The 19,197-nt window shown below is 40.1% G+C and overlaps 2 protein-coding genes across 8 annotated transcripts in view; one reads left to right on the top strand and one right to left on the bottom strand.

The window, feature by feature from the left end:
- The window catches only part of SPAG17 (sperm associated antigen 17), a 252,618-nt gene extending 241,600 nt beyond the window's left edge, over positions 1 to 11,018 (top strand). For 4 of the 5 annotated variants that reach the window (XM_061409687.1, XM_061409660.1, XM_061409681.1 and 1 more), the window contains one exon: positions 10,832 to 11,018. In XM_061409687.1, coding sequence (XP_061265671.1) covers positions 10,832 to 10,855 — 24 coding nt within the window. In that variant the 3' untranslated portion in view covers positions 10,856 to 11,018. Of the gene's footprint in view, positions 1 to 216; positions 319 to 10,831 lie in introns of all 5 variants that reach the window. The other variant, XR_009734982.1, reaches the window with a different exon arrangement.
- Positions 4,901 to 19,197, bottom strand: part of WDR3 (WD repeat domain 3) — a 38,840-nt gene continuing 24,543 nt past the window's right edge. For all 3 annotated transcript variants that reach the window (XM_061409704.1, XM_061409697.1, XM_061409711.1), the window contains 11 exons: positions 18,329 to 18,429; positions 18,011 to 18,122; positions 17,746 to 17,880; positions 17,427 to 17,477; positions 16,690 to 16,755; positions 10,782 to 10,874; positions 10,291 to 10,338; positions 9,548 to 9,591; positions 7,781 to 7,909; positions 5,932 to 6,025; positions 4,901 to 5,635 (listed from right to left, as the gene is read on the bottom strand). In XM_061409704.1, the coding sequence (XP_061265688.1) occupies positions 5,480 to 5,635; positions 5,932 to 6,025; positions 7,781 to 7,909; positions 9,548 to 9,591; positions 10,291 to 10,338; positions 10,782 to 10,874; positions 16,690 to 16,755; positions 17,427 to 17,477; positions 17,746 to 17,880; positions 18,011 to 18,122; positions 18,329 to 18,429 (1,029 nt within the window). In that variant the 3' untranslated portion in view covers positions 4,901 to 5,479. The remainder of the gene's footprint in view (positions 5,636 to 5,931; positions 6,026 to 7,780; positions 7,910 to 9,547; positions 9,592 to 10,290; positions 10,339 to 10,781; positions 10,875 to 16,689; positions 16,756 to 17,426; positions 17,478 to 17,745; positions 17,881 to 18,010; positions 18,123 to 18,328; positions 18,430 to 19,197) is intronic.

Here is a 19,197-nt window from a genome sequence, read left to right on the forward strand (position 1 = left end):
AAAGAATGAGGATCCCCCAAAGCTTTTGTTTATGTGGGTCATTTTTTATCAGTATTTACCATATTAGAATTAAAACTGGGAAAACCTTAAAACTTATATTTTAAAAAAACAGTTCATTACTGTAAATAAATGGTTAATGAAAAATAACTTTTCCAAACAAAAGTTAATGAGGGGAAGATTAAATTTTGGCAAATCTTTTAATGTTTGGCTCAACAGAACATAGCTGGATTCTCACAGCTGCTCTGTCTTCAATCTGTCACCATATCACACATTGCAGAGTCTCTGGAAGACTCCACTGTATAGTCATGAGAGAAAAAGGTCAGTAACATCTTGCATTTGTTTCTTAGGACTGCTGTAACAAATCTGTATTTGTTGCCCAAGGCTGCTATAACTAAGTACCACAGACCAGGTGACTTAAAACAGCGGGTATTTCTTCTCTTGCAGTTTGGGAAGCCAGACGATTGGAATCGAGGTGTGAGCAGGGTTGGTTCTTCTGTAGCCTCTGAGGGAGAACTTGTTCTATGACCTTAACTTCTGCTGGTTCCCCGCAATCCTTGGTGTTCCTCAGCCTATAACGCACCACTCTCATCTTTGCCTGTCTCCAGTGGCATTCTTCCCTTTGTGTTTCTATACCTCTCTCCTCATAAGATCAACAGTCATATGACTTAAAGTGTTAGTCTCTTTGCGACCCCATGGACTGTAGCCTGCCAGGCTCCTCAGTCCACGGGCTTCTCCAGGCAATACTGGAGTGAGTTGCCATCTCCTTCTCCAGGGGATCTTCCCGACCCAGGGATCAAACCTGAGTCTCCTGCACTGCAGGCAGACTCTTTACTGTGTGAGCCACCAGGGGCTCCTCATTGGATGAAGGGGCTACCCTCATCTTGAATGGGCTTCCCAAGTGGCACTAGTGGTAAAGAACCCACCTGCCAATGCAGGAGACACAAGAGAGGTAGGTTTGATCCCTGGATAAGGAAGATCCCCTGGAGGAGGAAATGGTAACCCACTCCACTCTTCTTGGCTGGAGAACCCTACAGACAGAGGAGCCTGGCAGGCTACAGTCCATGGGGTCGCAAAGAGTCAGACACGACTGAAGCGACTTAGCAGGCATGCATGCACTTGAATAAGATAAGGCTTCATCTTAACTTGATTGCATCTGTAAAGACCCTATTTACAAATAAGGTCACATTCATCGGTCCCTGGTAGACGTGCGTTTTGTGGGGACAAACTCAATATAGTCTACCCTCTGGTCCCCCAAAATTCACATCCATCTCACATGCAAAATACACTCAGTCCATCCCAACACTCCCCAAATTCTTCACCTATCCTGGTGTCCTCTCCATTTGCAGACCTGTGAAACTCGGAAACAAGTCGTCAGCTTGCAAAATACTGTGGTGGGATAACATAAGAAGACATTATCCTTTTAAAAAGAGAAGATGCAAAGAATTAAGCTATCACCAGGCTACGTGTTTGCAATGCTCAGGGCAGATTTGCTGAGGTTTCAGAGTATGAACACAATCATTTATGTCTTGAGCTGAGCTCTGGGCCAGGGACTTCCCTAGCCCCACCCTCTGGACCCTCAGAGGCTGTTTGGGTCTCACCCTCTGTCCTTAGCCCAATAAAGTATTATCCTCTGGGCAGCCCGCTTTCTGCTTATAGAAGCTCAGAAGTCTGGCAGCCTCCCTTCATTTCCTGCCTCTGGCCCCCAAGCCAAGCAGGCAGTGTTTCTGCTGACAGAACATTCTCTGAAGTTTTCATTGTCAAGGGGCTCCACACCATTAGGTGTGAGGGCTCTCCACAGGTCTTTCCTCAAGTCTCACCTCTGTTCCTGGCTTCTACTGAGATGGCTGATGGTACTCATCTTGGTCACAAACCTGTTTTTCCACCAGGCTTTCCAGTTAAACCTTAGATAAACTCTTTAGAGCGTACCTTAGCATATCTTACAATATGGACAGGCTGTGAATTTCCTGAATCATCATGTTCAGGTTCCTTTTTGCTGACCATTTCCTTCCTCAATTTATCTCTTTCCTCTTGCATTTTACTATAAGCAGCAAGAAACCAGGACACATCTTCCATATTTTGCTTGGAAACTTCAACTAAAAATACAATTTCATTGTTTATAAGTTCTACTTTTTATCCAAAAGCAGAAGACAATTCAGCCAAGTTTTCTGCCACATGGTAACAAGGATCTCTCTTCCTCCACTGTCCAATAATATGTTGTTTCCATCTGAGAGCTTACCAAAAACACCTTTCATGTTCATATTTCTACCAACAGTCTGTTTACAATACAGAAATTCTCTAAGATGCTTGAAGTGTTCTTTACTGTCCCTATCCCTTCCTTCTGAACCTATATCAAAATTGCTTTTAATATCCATTATTTCTACCAGCAGTCTTTTCAAGGTAATCTATTAATATAACTTTTCTATTATGCAGCTCAAAATAATTTGCTTTCACCCATTGCTTGATTCCAAAGCCATTTCCACATTTTTAGGTATTTGTTAAAGCAGCACCTCACTTCCCAGTACCAAAATCTGTTACTAGTTTCCTGGGTGTGTGTGATAAGTCACTTCAGTTGTGTGCGACTCTTTGTGAGCCTAGGGACTGATACATTTTTTGTGTATTTTTGCACATGGTTATTTGTTAGAGAATGTTTTATAAATAACTTAATTCCAAATAGTCAGTCATGTTTGACTCTTTGTGACCCCATGGACTGTAGCAGGCTCCTCTGTCCATGGAGATTCTCCAGGCAGTACTGGAGTGGGCTGCCATTTCCTTCTCCTTAATTCCAAATGTCACATTTATAGGTTTCGGGTAGACATGAATTTCTGGAGGACACTATTATCATTTTAAAATATTTTTGACCATGCAGATGATTCTCAAAAGGGTCTTCAGACCCTAAAGGTCTGGGAACATTCTTTAGAAACCACTGATTAAGGTGTGGTTTATCTTGGTTCTAGTCCATGACTTTCAGAAGTTACCCTAAACTAAAAAGTGATGAAGTCTGAAACTCTAGCTGGACCATTCTGAAAACTACAGCACAGCTTTCCAATATTCATAATGCCTGTTGGCACCAATCTGTCAAAAGTAATGACATGAGTGTACCTAATAGAAATGTCTTAAATGGTACGTCTTTATGCCTCTTTGTTCATATTATCAGTTAATGATATTAACGGAAGTACAATGAGTATCTTTTAAATACCTATTGTAAAGATTCTGTGATATCTGACAGAAAACGTTTTCATCTTTTTCTTCCCAATCTTTTCTACCTATTGGCATCATTATATAGTTTTATATTGTATATGTCTCAAACAGAAAAAGTAACATATTCTGTGTGTTTCTACTCTGAGCCAGTGGTAAGTACTCCAGCTATCTGTTATCAAAACATCATGAATGCTTATTGCTTTAAGATACTAAGCTATACATTTCTCCATAACTCAGTAACTTAAAGCAACAGACACTCCTGATCTCCTAGCTTGTGTGAGTAAGGAATACAGACATATAGCTGTTGTTACTGTGGCTCAACTAGGGGTGAATCTGCTTTCAGCTCACTCAAGCAGTCAGTGGCAGGATGCAGTTCCTTGCAGGCAGTTAGATGGAGGACCTCAGTCCCTCACGGCTGGTGTCAGGAGACTGCTCTCAGGGCATTTTACAATAGGCAGCTTATGTTTACTAGAGCGATCAAGAAGATCTGAGAGCGTGTGAGCACAGCATAATTCAGGGTGTTAATAACCTAACCTTGGAAGAGATATCCTATTACATTTATTCTATTCTTTAGAAGCAGGTCAACAGGTCCAGCCTATGCTTAAAGGGTAGGAATTATCCAAGGGCAGCTAGCACTTGGCCTAACAAGGGATGGGCCAGTGACTGCTGTATATATCAGAGCTGCTTCCATCCCATAACCTCAGAAATAAAGTGACAGGACTTAGAATATAAGGTGATGTTATCCTTAAGAGCGTTAGTCTTATCTCAAAACCCAGGGTCTTATGAAGAAAGGGATGTATTGTAGATACTGTTTGCAGTGTGTGCATTCTCAGTCGTGTGTGACTCTTTGTGACCCCATGGACTGCAGCCCACCAGACTCCTCTGTCCATGGAATTTTCCAGGCCAGAATACTACAATGGGTAGCCATTTCCTCCTCCAGAGGCTCTTCCCAACCCAGGGATGGAAACTGTGCCTCCTGCATTGGCAGGCGGATTCACTGAGCCACTGGGAAGCCTGTTTGTAGACTAGGTGCTTCTTCCTGAGCTCCTGCCTCATCTGGCCTGGAAAGGCTGTACAGATGGGTGAGTGGAACCCTAGATCCCAGTGACAGACACCACTGTCTCCTTGGTCACTGCCCTAGGTGCTCTGCTAGATTTCTTTGGGGTGAATGTGATTTCTGATACTTGTCACTGAGAAACACTTTAAGTAATTCCTCTTTCTGGTGGTAGGAATAACTGCCTAAAAGGTTGATTCTTCAGAGTGGAATGCACCTAGTATCCATCACACTGTCTATCCTCCTGCCTTTTCACGGTGAAGTCTCAGGAACTCTATGCCTAACTATTCAATTCCTTACTTCAGTTCAGTGACTGTGTTAATGCTTAGGAACAATAATAGGCGTGTGGTTTAGGAGAGATAGGAACTGCGTCTGAGATTGGCAAGAAAATGGTAGTACAACACAGTAATTTAGATGAAATGGACAAATTCATAGAAACATACAACTACTTAAACAGACTCAAAAAGATAGTGAAAATCTGCACTGATTTCTAACAAGGAGATCCAGTTAGTGATTTAAAAACTTCCCACAAAGAAAAGCCCAGCCCCAAAGGTATGTGTCCATTTCCTTTCCTAAAACACTGCCACCTCCCCACCACGAAGATATATATACAGCATACTAGTCACCCAAAAAGCACAGCCAGGTATCTCAGGTTGACTGCTCTTTAATTACAAACAAGTACTTAGAGGAATAGAAATAGCAATTAGGATCGTCTTATATAACGACAAAACAACCTGCAAGAGGTTAAGTTTAAGGAGGCTGTTCCAGGTAACTTTTATGGTCCCTTTTGGCTCTGAAAGTTCAAGACTTACATTTATGGGCAGAAGGTGATCAATATCATACCTGACTATCTCAGTGGGCTATAAAACCTAATCTGGAGAGGTAACAAATTACTCATCAAATCTTCTGACATAAATAAGGAAACATTTTGAAATGTTAAAGTTTCAACTTTAGTGAAACAATACCTAATTTAAAAAATTCTCTGCTTCCTGCTAGACTATAAAGGGCATGCCTCTTAGAGGGCTCCCCATTCAGAGCACAGATTTTAAACTAGTCTGTTTCAATCCAAGACACTCCTATGCTGAAATTCCTTCAGGCAGAGCTGGGAAATACATCATGTGATATCACCTCTACAACATGATAATCTCTTGAATATTACACCAACGCTACCGTTGCTTAGTTTGGAAGTCCTTCTCAAGCAAAAGTTGGAAAAGGCACATTTTAGTTCTAAGTCACTGTTAAAATTAGCTTCTCCCTCTTTTTCCTCTTCCTCTTCTTTTCTTCCAAGTGGCTGGTAGCATCAGCAAAAAACATAACTTCACTTTTCGCTTCACATTCCCTCTTGAGATAATCGAGACCTGCCATGTTAAAGCCAATAACATCCTGAGGAAGAATAGAAGAGAGATTAAATGAACTTCCCCTCACTTCAGTTCAGTGTCACAGCTATGTGAGTCAGAGGAACCAAAGCTTCATGTGTTGCTACCCATCCCTCCCTAAGGTCTTTTCTTGTCTTTTTTCCTTATGTCTACCAGCTCCAATAAAAACCTCATCTTAAATATGTATATACGTCAGGTCAGTATCACACAAGACTGGGCACAACACACCATGCTAGTTTTAAGTCACATATACACTAGGATTTCCCCTTCTTATTCTACGGCTACCTCTACAAAGATACTTACCCGGACTTGGTTGACTTTTGAAATGGTTGTTTCCTTTAATTTTTCAATCACTGGCACAAGCATTTGGTTGCTAGTGATCTGGCCAAAGTGAATCCTAATAGAAAAACAACACCAAGCATTGTCACAAAGAATAGTGGTTTTGGCTACACCTCCTAGAACCAGCAACAAAACAATATCAAAGCAAAAAAAAAAAAAAAATCATTTCACCCATCATGGGAATATAGAAATGCTTCTAGCAAAAAGGGCTAAAGAAGTTTCTTCCCTACTATTCAGTTCTATCTAATAATTTTAAAACCTAGTATCCTAACATCTAAAAAGCTGACTTTTCCCAGCAATCTATCAAATGGCCACAGATTTTTAACAACAGTATCCTATGGGGATTTCAGAGGGAAAATGAGCCTTCTAAGAAACACTAACTCAAAGATTTATATTTCAGCAAAAAAAAAAAAAAAAAGAGAGAGATGATCAAACTCTGACCAAGAGTACCAACATGCCCTGGATGACTTCATGCTTTTTAACTTCCACACTCACCCTCATTCACAGCTGTGACCTGCCATATCTACTTGCAAGATAGCACCCATCTACAACCCCAATATGCTAGAAATATTCAGTGTTTCTTAGAATCAGTGACCCTGATTCAACATATGCCATAGCAATGAGAAATACACTGTAGATATGTATATCTTCATTTGCTACTATCCTGAAAGAAAGAAAAAGGAATGAAGGGTTAAGGTTTATGAAAAAAAAATGCCAATTTACCAAGTACATCATTTTCTTTTAATTAATTGGTATTGGCTGAGCAGTTTCTACTGTTTTCCTAACAGCATTTTAGGGAATGTTCAAATTTGCCAATATTCCTGTTCTCTTATACAAGGGCTTGAGACTGGGGGACAGAGTGGGAGATAAGAATGTATTGTGTGTGTGCGCTATTCACTCAGTCATGTCTGACTTTCCATGACCCCATGGAGTCCAGCCCACCAGGCTCCCCTGTCCATGGGCTTCTCCAGGCAAGAATACTGGAGTGGGCTGCCATTTCCTTTACCAAGAATATACTAAGCCTTTGTAAATACATTTTTCCTCTGTTACATATTTAATACAAATTCTTCCTATTTAAGAATATAATGTAACAAACATTTTCTTTGTTTCTTGAGTGCTTAGTTGCTCAGTTGCGCCCGACTCTTTGCGATTCCACGGACTGCAGCCTGCCAGGGCCCTCTGTCCGTGGAGTTTCCCAGGCAAGAATACTGGAATGTGTAGCCATTCCCTTCTCCAGGGCATCTTCACAACTCAGGGACTGAAGCCAGGTCTGCTGCATTGCAGGCAGATCCTTTACTATCCAAGCTACTGGGAAGCAGTTATGTTTCTTAGTTCCCTCCAAATACGCCACTGCTCTTCCATTTGCATTTGTAGAGGCCTGGGAAATAAGCTGACTGCTTCTTAAAATTCCGTTATGGAAACAAAACCAAACCATTTAGTTTAAACTCAACAGTTAGAAACACCACTGAAGGAGACTGGTCATTCAGGGATGGGCTTTCAGCACCCTACCCAGAACCAGGGCCACTGCCTTAGACTGTAACTTGGAGACCTCCGCCTGCCTGGGCATCCTGAGCAGCGTAGTACCTCCTGGTACTTCAAGAGGTGGGTCATCACTGTCGGCACTTTAGGAGCAAGACTGACCACCAAAGGGTAAGAAATAATCTGTGCTGGCCAGCACTGAAATTCCTAACAGTCTCTGAAACTGAAGTGTCACATTTCTTAATTGCAAAGCATGGAGAGGGCTTCAGGTGAGGCACTACTGGAGGAGTTATGCTCATGAGACATATGATGTTCTTCTGGGAAAGGACGTTACCTGAGGAGAAAGAAGAGGCACCTACACAGGAGTTCAATATCAGAGCCCTGCTGGATGAATTCATTAAAGAGCCTGAGAATGTCTGGAACGTAAGAGAAAGGCAGCACGAGGAGAGATTCTTCCAGCTCGCTGGAGAGGGAAAAATAAACATTAAAAATGTCACGTTTCTTTACATGGTCAATTTAAAAATCTTTTCCCCTCCAATTTTTTTCTTCTCCTTTTATGTACTTCAACAGATCTTACCCATCCAGAGTTATCATCTGCATTATGGATGGCTCTCTCTTATCATGTTTTATTTTTCTTATATTTAGTATTTTAACCTAGTTGATGCATTTTGGTCCATGGCAGTGTAGGAGAATCTTTTTTTCTTTCAGATAACTCATTTCTTCAGAGCTTTTTATTGAATTTGTATGATACTTCTTTTACCACTGATTGAGTCCTTCCATATGACAGAGCCTGCGTCAGGGCTTTAGAGTCCGTTTTGATGATTGATTCTGACAATCCTGTACTGTTTCAATTTTGTTGTTTTTATAGTTCTTTAATCTCTTTCGAATAAGAGATTGGGTTGGTTTGTTTATTTTGTTTATTTTTGTTTATTTTTCTTGAGCTAGTTATCATTCCATCGATTCCAATTAGAATGATCAAGAGGCTTTGAATTGGGATCACAAATCTATAGATTAGCTTAAGAAAAACTAAATCTTTAAACACAGAGTCTTCCCATCTATGAATGCACCCTACCTCCATTAATCTAAATTCTACTTTACATTTCTCTAGCAAAGTTTCATTATCTTAGGTTCTATTTAATTCTTATATGGGACATACTCAGATATTGTGATTTGTTATAAAAATGATAACTAAGTAGGTCAAACTCAAATAAATCCAAAAGATAAATCACAAACAAGAAACATTATTCCAAAAATGACTAAAGATATATTAAAAAAAACTCTTAACCAGTAAGAAAAACATCCATAAAGCACAAGAATGGGAAAGTAAAAATTCACAGGAAAAAATACAAATGGCCAACAAATATAAGAAAATTTTAACTTTGTTAATTAAAAATGAAAATGACACAATACCACTTTTTGCCTCTCAAACCAGCAAAGAACTTTTAAAAGCCTGGTGAAAGTCATTACAGGCACTCTGGAAAGTAAGCAACATAAACCTTTGAAAAGTTTATGTCCATTAATTAGTTAACAGACTGCTAGGACCGTTAAGAAAATAATCAGTGAGGATGGCAAAGATTTATATGTAAAGGTGTTCACTGAAGCAGTATTAATAATAGCAAAAACCCTTATACAACACCTCATAGTAACTATATGTACAATGGAATATTTTGAATTAATTCAATGATGTGTTTCTGAAGAATGTTACTAACGCAAGCAAATGCTCAGGAACTATCCTGTGAAAAAGGACAGGATGTAAAAATGTATACACATGATTTCAACTCTGTACATACACAGAAAACAATCCAAAGGAAATATACAACAAAAAACGTTAATAGTTGGTACCTCTGACTGAATTGCAAATTATCTCATTACCTATGATATAAAGTAGCACTGCCCTTCATTTGTCCTTAAAAGTATCTCCCTTCATATTTTAGGAGGAGCCTTCTAGTTCTAATTCAAAAAAAACATTATAATGAATTATTTTCCATCCAAGTTTTGACATAGTTAACCCTCTAAGGAAAATAACCATCAATTAAAATGTACTTATCTCACGTTTAGTAAATGGTGTTAGCTGCCAACTTACAATAATCCGTGCACTCACCTGGATTTGATTCCTTTAAAAATCTCCAACACATAAGCTGAAGGCTAGAATGGAAGTGTGACAGCATTAGTGATACTTCTTTTTCTTAACTGAAGCTCTCTACTCTCTATCTCCTAAAAACCAGGGATCTCTCTCAGGAGAAACCATGTTCTAAAAATGCCAATACGTGCACGGGCTTAGACTGAGTCAGATCTGGGTTCACAATCTGACTCTGCCACCTGCCAACTATGCCCCCTTCAATCTGTAAGTCAGGACAGTTTCCTGTCTATAAAATGAAGACACTGACGTGTATTACTATTGTGATGGATGAAACGTGAAAGCAAAGCATTGAGTAATTAAAGATTACTAAAGTATACATTGTCCTGTGATTCTCCCTCTCTCCTCTTTTTATCTGGCTGATTTGTAACAACTTGCTGTCCAAAAACTTCAGTTTCAATGAACAGAATCTTCAGAGAGCACTTTGGATACTAAACATAAATAAGCACTAAAAGAAAACAAAAACAAAAACCAGTCCAGTCCAACCAGAAAAGATGACTTGAAAGTTCCACTAAAATGGTCTTTTTGAAATACAAAATATCCTAAAGGATTCCAACATTGAACAGAGATTTTTAACAACAAAGTATTTCCCAATATGTCAATTCTCAAATCAAATGCCTCTTCACTTCCCCTCTTGTGCCTGCCTGAATTTAACCTTAGAATGGTGGTTAAACCTTAAGGGGGAAACCATTAAACATTCTACTTACAGAGATATTGCCATAAGCCATCAGGATGGGGTTGATGGGAAGAGGAACCTATGAAGAAATGATTAAATCAAGTCATTAAAAAATAAGCCTTTGATAGTGCTTATTGCAGGCAGGGTCATAACAGTCCATTAATATAGTTCTGAAGGAGATCCTAAAAACTGATGCTAAAGAATTATTATATAAGAATGTATTTTTAGTTTCAATAGGGCTTATGAATGAGTCTGGGTAATACATTTCATGTAGAAATCCAAAATGGCTCACCAGCCTCCCAAACTGAAGCAGGAACCTGAGTTTCCAACTCAAAACAGTAATCACATCGATTGCAAATTAACTATCCTTGGCTTTTTATTAAGATAGAGCTTCTCAATTCTTTCTTTCTAATGTTTGAATTAGAAGAGATTCTATCACATCTATACAAATGAGGTTTTTCCCTCAGCAATTATCTCCATAAATAAATGTCACTCAGAATGTAACTTAATGAACCGTCTTACCTCCTTCCCTGCAGCTTTACAGATGGCTTTGTGTTCTCTCAATTTTGCAGTTTCTTCTCGGTACAGCTCAATAGCCTCCATGATCCTCTCAGCCTATAGACGATGACAAAGAATGGAAGTCATCACGATACACTCATCGTCCCACAACACTGCAAATGGAAGGCCTGACGAAAAGCTATCAACTTAAACTGCTTGAATCAGTTTAATAAAGATGTGCCAAGAGCGTCCCAAACAGCATTCAAAGATGTCTTTGGCTTTTGTTTTTTAATTCACAAGGAGACTAAGTGTTGTGAATTCAGGTGAGACTGCAGTGGACACCTTGAGCAGGGCAGCTCCCAGGTACACCTGACAGGTACACTTGAGATCAACCCTGCCTTTCTTAGAAACCACACACTGATTAAACATTCAGCACTACTCATGTCCTTGGTTACAAGGGAGGAAAACAGAGATTATGATCTCCATCATTAAATTTCATCAATCTTGTTGCCACAAAAGGGCTATTTGGTTGGGACCTTTTTAAAAATGAGATATGGGGCAGTGATCAAGATGGTGGAGTAGAAGAACATGAAGCTCACCTCCTCCCACAAGTACATCAAAAATACATCTACATGTTGAACTATTCTCATAGAATATCTACTCAACACTGGTAAGAGACTTCAGACCTCTGAAAGAACAAGAAAATCTCCACATGAGCATAACCGGGTAGAACAAAAGACAAAAGTGAGAAAGGAACTGGGTTGGGACCTGTACCCCAGGCAGGGAGCTGTGAAAGGGGAAAGGTTCCTGCACCCTGGGAAGTCCCCTCACTAGGAGGAAGTCAGCGAGGACAGAGGGAGAGCTTCAGAGCCTCAGAGGAGAATACAGCAACTGGTTTGCAGCAGCTAGAATAGAGAGAGGCCTGCAGACAGTCCGTGCCACCCCTCTACACTCCCAGCCTGAGACGTGTGTCCACTGGTGCATGTGAGGGCTAGGTGTGGAAGCTCGGGCCTCAGGGTGGGCTATGCAAAAACAGTCTAAAGGGTCTGGAGTCTAGTGCAACCACACCTGAAGCCTGGGCCAGCTTAGAGGCCAGGTGCTGTTGTGCGGCAGTGTGCGATGGGAGGCATGGTGTCCACCCTACAGCCTTTTCCTCTGAGGGACTGCTCAGGCTGTAGGACACTGCCTACATGAGCTCTAGGAGTGGTAGTGAGCCGCCACAATGCCCCAGGCTTCTGGAGTGGTTGCCAGCCACCTCTGCTCCCACTGTGTGCTCCAGGGGTGCGCATGAGACACCACTGCCGCTGAGAACCCAGTGCTGTATCTGCACACCCCCTATCAAGGGGATACTGGCCAGTGTGGCCAGCACACACTGAGGAAAGAGGCAGCAGACATCCACACTAAAAACAGTCCTTGCACCAAAAATATCAAACACACACAAGCTACACAGGGATGGTCTCACATATAAATTGCCCTGCAAGACCACACTAATAGACCTCTTCAGTCTAACAGACACCAACTTAAAGGAACTACCAATTATAAAGAGGAACCAAGAAAAATAAGAAAACTCACTTTTTGAGACAAAAACTGAACTAAACACAGTAAGAGCAGAATAAATAATGCAGAATAAGTGACCTGGAAAAAAAAAGATGGAAATCACCCAACCAAGATAATAAGCAGCCAAACAAAAGAAATGAAAGCAATATAAGAGATCTACGGGATAACGAAGATCATGGCATCCGGTCCCATCACTTCATGGGAAATAGATGGGGAAACAGTGGAAGCAGTATCAGACTTTATTTTTGTGGGCTCCAAAATCACTGCAGATAGTGACTGCAGCCATGAAATTAAAAGACGCTTACTCCTTGGAAGGGAAGTTATGACCAACCTAGATAGCATATTCAAAAGCAGAGACATTACTTTGCCAACAAAGGTTCATCTAGTCAAGGCTATGGTTTTTCCTGTGGTCATGTATGGATGTGAGAGTTGGACTGTGAAGAAAGCTGAGCACTGAAGAATTGATGCTTTTGAACTGTGGTGTTGGAGAAGACTCTTGAGAGTCCCTTGGACTGCAAGGAGATCCAACCAGTCCATTCTGAAGGAGATCAGCCCTGGGATTTCTTTGGAAGGAATGATGCTAAAGCTGAAACTCCAGTACTTTGGCCACCTCATGCGAAGAGTTGACTCACTGGAAAAGACTCTGATGCTGGGAGGGATTGGGGGCAGGAGGAGAAGGGGACGACACAGGATGAGATGGCTGCATGGCATCACTGACTCGATGGACGTGAGTCTCAGGGAACTCCGGGAGTTGGTGATGGACAGGGAAGCCTGGCGTGCTGCAATTCATGGGGTTGCAAAGAGTGGGACACGACTGAGCAACTAAACTGAACTGATGGGATAATAATAAATTGTGCCATGCCAATTTACACATAATACAGCTCCAGAAGGGGAAGAAAGAGAAAAGGAGATTGAAACTGTATTTGAAGAAGTTATGGCTGAAAACTTCCCAAACCTAAAGAAACAAATATTCACGTAGAGGAAGCACAGAAGGGCCCAAATAAAGTAAATCCAAACAGACCTACACCAAGACACACTATAATAAAAATGGCAAAATACAGATGAGTCTCAAGGCAGCAAGAAAAAAAAAAAGTTCATCACAAGGAAACTTCCATAAGGCTATCAGCTGATTACTCTACAGAAGCACTGCAGGCCAGAAGGGAGTGGCAAGATATATTCAAAGTCCTAAAAGGGAAAAATCTGCATCCTAGGATACTCTACCCAGCAAGATTATATTTAGAATAGAAGGAGATATACAGAATTTCTCAGACAAGCAAAAACTAAAAGAATTCAGCAATACTAAATCCATCCTAAAGCAAATATTATAGGTCTTCTGTAAATAGAAAATTAGTAAGAATAGATAGGAAAGAGAAAAATCACAACTGGAAAGTAAGTCACTTCAATAAGCCAACATACAGATTAAAGAAAAAAAAAGAAAACGTCTTTGTGAAAATGATGGTAACTACAATGAAAAGCAAAAGGATGAAGATGTGAAAGAGGACATCAAAATCATAAACTGTGGGACAGGAGAGTAAGAAAATGCAGGGTTGTTTTTTGTTTTTTTCACTTCCCGGAATGGGTTTGACCTATATGACTACCAACTGAAGCAAGTAGATATAGAATGGGGTCCACATACTTGAAACACAGGGTAACTTCAAAGCATACACCAGAGTCAAAAAAAATCAAAAAGAGAACATAATCAGAAGGGAAACAAACCACAAAAGAACAACACAAAGAAAAAGAGACAAAGAAAAAATTTAAAATCAATATGAAAACATGGTTAAAATGGCCATAAATATGTATCAATAATTACCTTAATTATCAAACATTGGACTAAAAGTTCCAATCAAAAGACAGAGTGGAAGACTGGATTAAAAAAAAAAGCTACAATATGCTGCCTGCCAGAGACCTACTTTAGGGCAAAGGACACATATAGATTGAAAGTGAGGGCATATAAAAAAGATAGCCCATGCAAACACAAATGATAAGAAAGTGTGGGTTGCAATACTCATATCAGACAAATTAGACTTTAAAACAAAGGCCATAAAGAAAACGGAGAAGGCAATGGCACCCCACTCCAGTACTCTTGCCTGGAAAATCCCATGGACAGAGGAGCTTGGTAGGCTGTAGTCCATGAGGTCGCTAAGAGTCGGACACGACTGAGTGACTTCACTTTCACTTTTCACTTTCATGCATTGGAGAAGGCCGTGGCACCCCACTCCAGTGTTCTTGCCTGGAGAATCCCAGGGACAGAGGAGCCTGGTAGGAGGCCGTCTATGGAGTCGCACAGAGTTGGACATGACTGAAGTGACTTAGCAGCAGCAACAGCAGCAGTAGACCCAACCAAGGAAATTAAAGACTAGCACACTGACAACCATAAACTATTAATAAAACTGAAGAGGATTCAAAGAAATGGAAAGATATCCCATGCTCTTGGATTGGAAGAATTAATATTGTTAAAATGGGCACACTACCTAAGGCAATCTACAGATTTAAAGTGATCCTTATCAAGTTACCCATGACATTTTTCATAAAACAAATAATCCTAAAATTTATATGAAACCATAAAGATCCACAATTGCTAAAGCAATCCTGAAGAAAAAGAACAAAGCAGGAGGCAGACTTCAGACAATTCTTTTGCACAGAGCTACAGGAATCAAAACAGTATGGTACCGGCACAAAGACTGTTCCAGATGGTCAATGGAGCAGGACAGAGACTCAGAATAAACCCATACATACACAGTCAACTAATCTTCAACAAAAGAGGCAAGAACATATAGTGAGGAAAGTCTTCAGCAAGTGTTGGCCAGTTGGACAACTGCATGTAAATCGAAGCTAGAACACACCCTCTCACCATACACAAAAGTAAACTCAAGATGTCTTAAACACTTAAAACATAAGACATGACACCATGGAACACCTGGAAAAGATTATAGGCAAAACATTCTCTGACATAAATTGTACCAATGTTTTCTTAGGTCAGTCTCCCAAGGCAATAGAAATAAAAAACAAATGGGACAGACTTTTGCATAGCAACGGAAACCATAAAAAACAAAAACAAAAAACAACCTACAGAATGGGAGAAAATATCTGGAAATGATGTGATCAACAAGGGCTTAATTTCCAAAATACACAAACATCTCCTACAACTCAACAACAACCAACCCCATCAAAAAATGGACAGAAGATCTAAAGAGACATTCTCCAAAGAAATACAGATGGTCAATAGGCACAAGAAAAGATGCCAAACACTGCTAACTATCAGTGAAATGCAAATCAAAACTACAGTGAGGTACCACCTCACACTGGTCAGAATGGGCATCATTAAAAACTCTACAAATAACAATTAGAGAGGATGTGGAGAAAACGGAAACCTCCTACACTGTTGGTGGAAATGTAAATTGGTTCAGCCACTATAGAAACAGTATGGAGGTTCCTCAGAATACTAAAAATCAAATTACCATATGATCCAGCAGTCCCACGCCTGGGCATACAATCAAACAAAACTGTAATCTAAAAAGATACACACAACCCTATGTTCATAGCAGGACTATTCACAAAAGCCAAGCCATGATAACAACTTAAATGTCCAATGACAGATGAATGGATAAAGATGATGTGGTACGCATATAAAATGGAATACTACTCGGTCATAAAAAAAGGAGGAAATAATGCCATTTGCAGCAACATGAATGCAATTAGGAATTATCATACTAGGTAAGTCAGAAAGAGAAAGATAAATACCATATAATATTACTTATATGTGGGATCTGAAACATGACAAACGAAGCTATCTATGAAACAGACTCATGGATATGGAGGATAGATTCATAGCTGCTTTGGGGAAGGGATGGAGTGGCAAGCCGGGGTTAGCAGATGTAAGCTACTGCATATGGAATGCTACTGTATAGCACAGAGAGCTACATTCAGTATCCCATGATAAACCATAATGGAAAAGAATATGAAAAAGAATGTGTGTGTATACACATATATATGAACTGAATGTATACAACTGAAACTCTTTGCTATACGGCAGAAGTTAGCACAACATTGTAAATCAACTATACTTCAATTTTTAAAATGTTTATAATAAAAAAAGCAAACAAAAAACCCCACTTATTGCTAACCCCTCCCCTGTGGTTCAGATTCAGTAGGTCTGGGGGCTCCACTCTGAGAACTTCTGCCATCAAGTAAAGAGATTAGACTAGGGGCTCTTAAAGCTTATTTGGTGATTTTAGGGTCAAATATGGGAACAGGGCAATTTCATGCTATTTTATTTCTTGTAATTATTTCCTTTGTTTTTCTTTAGATTTTAATAAAATACTTTTTGGAAATAAGAAATTAAAATGAGACACAACATTCTATATCAACTTACTGCTTTGACTGTTTCAATAGTTTTCTTTCCAGTGAAGTAATTGTCACCTTGAGTCTCTCCTGGAACCTGCCAGAAACAAAGAGATCCTTTTAACATAACACTGATGGGTGTTAAAGAACCAACAAATTAATCTTATATCCAGAAAAGAACAGACATACTATGTTATGATGACTGTTGTTACATTGTGTTATCAGCTACCAGTAAATGAGAAATTAGTAAGTGCCAGGGAAAGAAAGTGAAAAGTGTTAGTCATGTCCGACTCTGCGACCTCTTGAACTGTAGCCCACCAGGCTCCTCTATCCATGGAATTCTCCAGAAAAGAATACTGGAGCAGGTTGCCATTCTCTTCTCCAGGAGTAAGTGCCAGACACTATGTTAAATGTGTTACATGCATTATCATAAGAATACTCTGCTCTACAACACATGATTAAAGAGATTGCTTCATTTCTCAATTCTTTCTGATTTTTGATTTACAGTGAAACAGTTCCCTAAAGCCTCCCTCAAAAAAAAAAAAAAAAAGCGAGAATGACAATCATTTAATACCAAGTCATTTGTCCCATAAAATCAGGATATACAGCTAAATTAAGAAGGACTACACAGATTCTTTCTCATATCAGCTGCAGATGACTTTGGCATCTAGCCCCAGTTCTAATTCCATTAGAAATTCTTGAAATTACAGTAAATGCCAGTAAGAAAATGACAGGGCACAGTATGAGGATCCCGGAAGATCTACTTACTGCTGGTTGGTCTTCTTTGGCCACACTCTCTTCATATTCTGCTTCCCTTTGCTGTCAAGAGATGGATATGAATTAATTTCAAAGATAAAACATGATCATTATGTGAAGTAAGGCAGTGAGAAGCTGCTTCATTCACAATCTAACCCCCTCCTGGGATCTTTATCTCCACTGGGCTACCCAAGTGGTGTTGGCAGTCTTGGAAACATCTTCTGGAGGCCAGTGGACTAGCACTGAATGTGAGGTGTGGCAGAACTAGACAGGAACCTTCAGCCGAGTCAGCGTGTCAGGGACTGATACCTACCAAGCCTGAAGTCCTTACCATCTCCTTTTCTTCCTCAAGAATAAGAGGCTCCCTGGTTCTCTCCCAAAGTCTCAGAGATTTGTCATGGGATGATGATACAACGTAGTCCCCACTGGGGCTTACGGCCAAGCACCATATTTCCTGGTGGTGCCCCTGCAGAGAGTAAAGACAAAACCAAAAATCCTGAGTGAGAATACCTTATTCATAGACTGCTACACTGGTGGGAAATCAATGCTCAACCTTAAAAGAAGTACTGAGCACATCAAAGTAGGCAAGAGGTTACCTCTAGAGTCTGTATGTGTTCAAATTTGTCTGCATCCCACTGTTTAATCTTACGGTCTTTCCCAGCAGTGAAGAAGAGGTGAGACTTGGGCACAAACCTTAGGTACATCACACTGAAAAGTGAGAGAAATACTCAAACGTCATCAATTTCCTCATTATTAAGGTCTTAAACATACATAAATCACTTTTGGACAGTTAGTTCTAGAGTTTTATTAATAGAATTTTAAATTTCTGACTATCTGAGAACACTAAAAGATGCTCCCAGGAAATGACACTGATAGGTAACTCAACAGGAGGTCTTTGAAAAGATGACATCTACCTGTCATCATGTGCAAACAGAGACTTATGGCAGTCCCCAAAGTCCAGACCCCAGATTTTCACGTTCCTGTCTGCAGAGCCAGTTGCTATCAGTGCTCCATCCTAGAAGGAAGAGAAGTGAAACGTTACTAGTTCATCCGAAACCCTGATTAGATAGAGAAAAGTTAACCAGAACATTTATCCCATTTCTTTCAAAAATGTCAATGTCAGTGCCAAAAAATTAATTTCATCTCTGTATCAAGAGCACCCATATCCCTGCTTTTACCTACAAATCTACTTAAAAAGCTTGTTAAGTGAGCAAGAACTGTGTGGCTCAGGTGTTTCTGGTCCTGCTACAGGGCAGTGTTGTGCTTTGATGTAGGTTATCTGTTTACTTTGTTAAAATTGATAGAATAAAGACTCCCTAATCTCTGTCACAGAGTTTGACAGAGTTGGGGGCAGAGAAAAGAGGAAAAGAGAAGAATGAGCCTGGGAAAGAAGCTACTAGAATGCTTACAACCTAGACATTTTTATGCCATGTCTCCTATCGCTGTTTCTCTTCTATTTTAGCACCTAGTTCAAATGGCTGTCCACGTAAGAAGAAAAATATTTTCTGACACCAATTTATTCTGTTCATGCACTGAGTGCAGATAGGTAGGGCGGGGGCCAATTCCTTTTACACAGACTAGATTTTTTTTCATTTTTAATTGGAAGATAATTGCTTTACAATATTGTGTTGGTTTCTGCCATACATCAACATGAATCAGCCATATGTCCCCTCCCTCTTGAACCTCCCTCCCACCTCCCACACCATCCCACCCCTCCATACTGCCACTCATAACTAGACACTGCAAAACATATGACTTTGGTCAAGAGACTAAAAGTATACAC

Source organism: Bos javanicus, chromosome 3, assembly GCF_032452875.1.
Source record: "Bos javanicus breed banteng chromosome 3, ARS-OSU_banteng_1.0, whole genome shotgun sequence".
Taxonomy (NCBI): Eukaryota; Metazoa; Chordata; class Mammalia; order Artiodactyla; family Bovidae; genus Bos; species Bos javanicus.